This window comes from Anguilla anguilla, chromosome 17 (assembly GCF_013347855.1).
Source record: "Anguilla anguilla isolate fAngAng1 chromosome 17, fAngAng1.pri, whole genome shotgun sequence".
In the NCBI taxonomy this organism is placed as follows: domain Eukaryota; kingdom Metazoa; phylum Chordata; class Actinopteri; order Anguilliformes; family Anguillidae; genus Anguilla; species Anguilla anguilla.
The window spans coordinates 25,957,619-25,963,618 of NC_049217.1; the positions used below are offsets into that span (position 1 = coordinate 25,957,619).

Genomic DNA, 6,000 nt, shown 5'->3' on the forward strand with positions numbered 1-6,000 from the left:
TTAATAACGGCTGAATTATAATGAGTACGTGTGCTTCCTGTTCACTCATATGATTACACACCAGGTTGACTGGATCTATCGCCTTGTTTATTATGATGTTTTCGGTAGGTCAACAACGGCTCGCAGTGCGAACATCAGCTCCATCTGACTACATAACGAGTGTTAAACACAGAGAAGGGCTCCATTTCTGGGGCAGAAGCAGTACTCCTGGACAGACAGTAATGCCCCAGTCACACTCAGAACTGTAACTTCAACAATAAAACAAATTAAAATCACCCCAGGAAAAAGAGAATACATCTAGTCACATCGCAGCCATAAAAATGACAGAACCATAACAATAGTCATCACTGGGACCACTTTGAGTAAGCTTCTTTTTTTAATTAAATTGGTTCCAACAATAAATAGTGCTAACTAACATTGGGACATAAAAAAGGGATTTGAATAAAAACTGTGCACTTGAAAACAAGGAAAGAATAGTGTATATTTTCACCCTACATCTTTTGAACGAGAAAGCACAAAAAGATAGCTGATTGACAGGTGTGCTGAAAAATGTAACTTATGGTGTGACAGAAATCAGAGTTGCAGTTACAGTTATGTTCATTGTCACCGTTGTTACCAATCCAACAGCGACTGGGACTTCATACACATTTACACCCGCTATGCTTCACTTCAAGAATAAACACAATGCAACTAAAAAGAAAATAAGCTAAAAAGCAAAAAACTGAAATTCCAACGCTGGAGCGGAGGGGCAGGGGGGCGGGGGGCGGGGGGCCGGGGGGGCGGGTGGTTCTGGCGGGACGGCCCACCTGTTGTTGGTGTACCCCGGGATGGACCCGTCATCCAGCCTTCTGAAGTCAAGACTGAAAGTGACGTCACAAAAATCGTTTAACCAATCAGGACGGGCTCAGACTCCATGCGCAGAGATGATGCGACGGCGTGCGCATGCCCACGTAAAACTCACAGGCCTTCACAGGCAGCAGGATGTTAAGGGGACTCAACCTCAAGCCATACTGTCAGTCCTTCGGTAGATTCCAAACAAGGGACTGCGCAGTCAGATCTCTTAAACACACCAAAGGAGCGACTGCGCAGTCAGGGCCCTGAAACACTCCAAGCGTGCGACTGCGCAGACAAGAGTGCGCAGTCAGACCTCTGAAACGCTCCAAACGAGCGACTGCGCAGACATGCGTGTGCAGTCAGACCTCTGAAACGCTCCAAACAAGCCACTGCGCAGTCAGGACTCTGAAACGCTCCAGACGAGCGACTGCGCAGACAAGCATGCGCAGTCAGACCTCTGAAACGCTCCAGACGAGCGACTGCGCAGACAAGCATGCGCAGTCAGACCTCTGAAACACTCCAAACGGGTTCCTGCTCTTAGCAGAGCGCAGTCAGTCCTGTAGAGAAGCTGGCCAGGCATGCAGAGCAGGTTAAGCTCACAGGGTGAGTAATAATTCTGACTGACGCCTTCTCCTGCCCTCAGGACTTTGGAGAACACTTCCAATTGGCTCCCGCGGGGTTCTCCCACCCCCTAGGGGGCGGGCTGTAACTGATCATTCAGCGCGCTGCCCCAACACATGACACCGAGCAGGACGCCAGCCACGCCCACGTTTGCGGGCGCACACTACGGATTTCAGGAAGCATTAAGGCTCCAGTACACTCCAAACAAAACAGAACTATGCGTTTCGACCAAGAGACGAACAAAAAGACAAAGGTGCTTGGAGTTTGCGCAAGCCCCCAGAGCGAACCGTTCGCAAAAAGTTAGTAAACAGCAGTTTGCAGTCCTCCCCCGGTCTGCAACTGGTTCAAATTATGACCATGGGCGGCGTCACAGTTTAGCATTCTTCTCAGCTCATCTCATCACCGTATTGTTCCATGGCAGTACCATCGCGGTCCTGACCGGAACACTTTTGAGGCCAATACAATCGAACGAAGAGTTTATGAACTTGTGCAACGACACTGCCGTCTTTATGATCGATCACGCAGAAATCGTAAAGACTACGGAACGCGCTCGAATCCCCGGCACAAACTTTCCACAATAGCCGGCTCCGGTAATGGCGGCCTTGTGATCACCGTGCGGGGAGTGCTCCCATTAATCTCGGTTACATCACGATGCTGGGATCAGTGGCGCCCCCTGGGGGACACGCTGTGCGCAAACACCCCCATGCTGGAGGTCTGGGGTTTGGGAGGCTGGGGGCCGTGCTGGTTAGGGTGTGGGGTTGGGGGTATGGGGTAGGAGTGTGGGGGAGGGTACATACTTGGCGAAGCCAATGAAATCCTCGTGGTTGGTGTTGATGTAGGACAGCTCAATGTCAATCAGCAGCAGAACCTGCCGAACAGAAAGACAACCGTAGTCACCATCAGTTACCATAGTGATTTACCACACAGCTCACTTATTCCAAACAGACAAATAATGATTCTAATGGTTCCCCATCATCACCCCCCCCAAACAAGCTCCGAATCTCACAGAATTTGTGATCTTGCCCCGTCAATCTCCTCGCCCCACACACCTGCTCCGCGGCCTTGCCCCATCACAGACCCGCCCCCACAAACACACACACACACCTGGTCCTTGGTCTTGCCCTCTCTCTCTCGGACGTAGGTGGTGACAATCCTCTCAGTCTCCTCTCTCAGTCTGGGGTAGGAGCCCAGCTGTGAGCGACACACCAACACAACTGCAGGTACTGCCTCGTTAAACACACACACACACACACACACACACACACACACACACACTACAGACACACCACTAGACACCCACGCACACACAAGCGCGCACACACACACAAACACACACGCACACACTAAAGACACATGCACTAAAGACACACACACATGCTCATACCAGAGAAACCTACACACTACACATGAGGTATTTGCATGCGACCACACACACAATACACACACACACACACACACACTACACACAGCTAAAATTTTGGAAGACAAGGCTGGTCAGCCTGGGATGACTGATGGAAAGACTGTGAAAATGACTGTTACATTAGCATTACAATACTCCAGACTTCCATTTTACACATACATGAAGTGAGAAATGCTTTATATTCCACCACTATAGTCTAAAACCGGTCATCCCAAGCTGCTAAGTGACTTGCGATTCATCCATTTCTGCGTTAGCTAGAGGTGCTAGCAGTGTTAGCCGGCGAGAGGAAACACGAGCAGAGAAAGTCAGCAGGAACTTCACGGGAAATTCACAGGAAGTGTGCAGTCCTACTGTGGTACAGCAGGGGTACAGGGAGAGGACACATCCATTTCCCTGGAGAGAGCAGCTTCCCCTCCCCCTCCCCCTCCCAACTGCGACAGCTTGGGGACGTTCGCCGAAATGGAGGAAAACGAGGACTCTCCTTTTCCTCACAGGTTCGTTTAAGGGCATCCGCGAAACAAACGCTACTAATAATGACGCTATCCCTCGGACGTAACAGGAGAGGTGGGACAAACCACGAGCCACACAGAGACGCTAACCGCTAGACACGCTACGCGTGACCGATGCTGCGACGCAGAGGAGCTACACACAACAAGGCCACCAAGCTACAGAAGCGCTACACATTTTAGCAACGCTAACGCTACAAAGGCTTACGGCTACAGGCACTAAACATTAAAAGAAATGCTAAAACCACAGAGACGATGTGCTAGAGACACTACACACGACAGTGACGCTACGCTACACAGACCTGATGCTAGAGGCCCTAAAGAATTTTAAAAAATTTAAACCACAGAGACGATATGCTAGAGACACTACACACTACAGTGACACTACGCTACACAGACGAGGCACTAGAGGCACTAAAGAGTACAAAGATACTAAACTGCTGAGACGCTATGTTACAGGGGCACTGCACACTAAAGAGCCTACGTAACAGACAAGCTATGCTCCAAATACACCAGTCTTCAGACAGGGTGTGCAACAGAGATTCTACAAAACCGCGAAGCTATGCTAAAAGCTGAAAAAGAAGCCTCTATGCTAGGAAAGCGGAAGTGAAAGATGACGGGGGCGGGGGCGAGGGCGAGGTCGATCGCCAGTTAAGACGCGGGAAGGGTTAGCTGAGGTGCGGGGAAATTTTGAGGCTAATGACACATAACGACAAGGAACAAAAAAAAACACAGGGACGCAGGCGGAGGACGCAGGGCAGGAAGGACAAGGTCTTTCTCCTCCACCTCCTCTTCTTTCATTCTCTCTTTTTTTTTTTTCTCCTCAGCTCCTCTTTACCTTGTCGGAGCACTTCCTGACGAGGGCGTTGAGCTCGGACACGACGAGGTCCACGCATTTCAGACTGGGCTCTCTCAGTTTGAGAATCTGCCTTTTTACAATGACCTCGAAGGCCAGGTCGGGCGTAAACAGCCCCGTTCTGGAGAGTTATGGGGGGGGGGGGGGCGGCATTTTAGGTGAGACGGACGGGGTTGGGAGGAGGGGTTTGGAAGAAGGAAGTGTCAGGTGACAGGTGTAGAGGGAAACAAACAAACAAAAAAAAGAAGCAGAGTGAAAGGACAGAAAGAGAAAAAAAAAGGAGTAGAGAGGAAAAATAAGACAAAGGGTTTTTTGTTTAGTTTAGTCAGTTTTTCCACTCGGCGTACAGAGTCATAAGCAGAAACACGACGACGAGCGGCAGGGTTCTCCATCCCATAATCTGGAAAAAACCTGAGGGCAGATAGGCAAACGTCGCCCCGGGCAACACTAGTGGGGTTCACTGGGGGAGTTTTGGCTGGCGTTGACGGAGAGACAACAGACGGCTGAACCTGAACAAACAAGCCACGAGGACAAAGCACGGATGACACAACCCCACCAGAGCAGGTCAGCCAAAACTCCATTTCCCAGAGTGCCGCTCACTTGCCATCTCACTCGTCGCATAAAATAATTAAAGGGCTGAAGAAGCAGCAGCATTCTGGGCTGTTGTGTTCAGCAGTGAGCCTAACACCGTTAGCCTCCAGCTGTGTGTTTGGACTCTTCCACAGCAGGCCAGCTCTTTAGTTTCACATCCATAAAGTCTTCACTAGCACTGGCAGGTGAAGCGGATTGACGGGGCTCCCCATCACAGAGAGTGACAGCACTTCCTTCTGCCAAACTAAGCAAAGCAGACCCAGACAGCAGCCCGCTCAGGTCCTGTTTTAAAGGCCCAGAGCCCGTCCTGCTTCACAGGCCCGGCCTGTCCCAGCTGCCCTCCTGACCGTGGTCAGCGCGCCCCGGTTCAGAGCAGAGAGAAGGGGGAGAACCCCGCGGCTCGTCAGCGTGAGACGGGAGGCGTCTGGTGAGGAACGCTCGACCGTTGCGAACTGCGGTCCAGTCACCAGAAACCCCGACACCCAAAACCACAACCACAGCGCGCGCGGGGGGGGGGGGGGGGTGGGGGAACCCTCCGTCTCAAGCAGTCCTCAGCTGGAGCAGGCGAGATTCCGCCGCCCCCCGCCCCTGCAGAGCGGACCTGGGACGGCGAGGCTCCAGGGCGCCCCCCGGTGGCAGGAGGCAGTACCTTGTTGGTGCACTGCCTGACGGTGTTGATGAGCTCCTGAATGACCAGATCGATGCATTTGAGACACGGCTCTTTCAGCTTAATGACCTGCTTTTTCACTATGGCCTCAAACGCCAGGTCTGGAGTGAACAGCCCCGTTCTGAATGCACATACACACACACACACACACGCACAAACACACACACACACACACACACACACACACGCGCGCACACGCACGAACACACACACGCACGCACGCACGCACGAACACACACACACACACACACACAAACACACACGAACACACACACACACACGCACGCGCACGCGCACGCACGCACGCACACACGCACGCACAAACACACGCACACACGCACGAACACACACACACACAAACACACACACACACACATGCACGCACGCACGAACGCACGCACAAACACACACACACACGCACACACGCACGAACACACACACACACAAACACACACACACACATGCACGCACGAACGCACGCACAAACACACACACACGCACGCAA

At 52.0% G+C, this 6,000-nt stretch overlaps 1 protein-coding gene across 6 annotated transcripts in view; it reads right to left on the reverse strand.

Annotated features, from left to right (window-relative positions):
- Positions 1 to 6,000, reverse strand: part of dnm2a (dynamin 2a) — a 30,793-nt gene that overhangs the window by 10,211 nt on the left and 14,582 nt on the right. For 5 of the 6 annotated variants that reach the window (XM_035398829.1, XM_035398828.1, XM_035398826.1 and 2 more), the window contains exons 10-12: positions 5,478 to 5,616; positions 2,560 to 2,646; positions 2,253 to 2,323 (exon numbers count right to left, since the gene is read on the reverse strand). In XM_035398829.1, the coding sequence (XP_035254720.1) occupies positions 2,253 to 2,323; positions 2,560 to 2,646; positions 5,478 to 5,616 (297 nt within the window). Of the gene's footprint in view, positions 1 to 2,252; positions 2,324 to 2,559; positions 2,647 to 4,219; positions 4,359 to 5,477; positions 5,617 to 6,000 lie in introns of all 6 variants that reach the window. The other variant, XM_035398831.1, reaches the window with a different exon arrangement.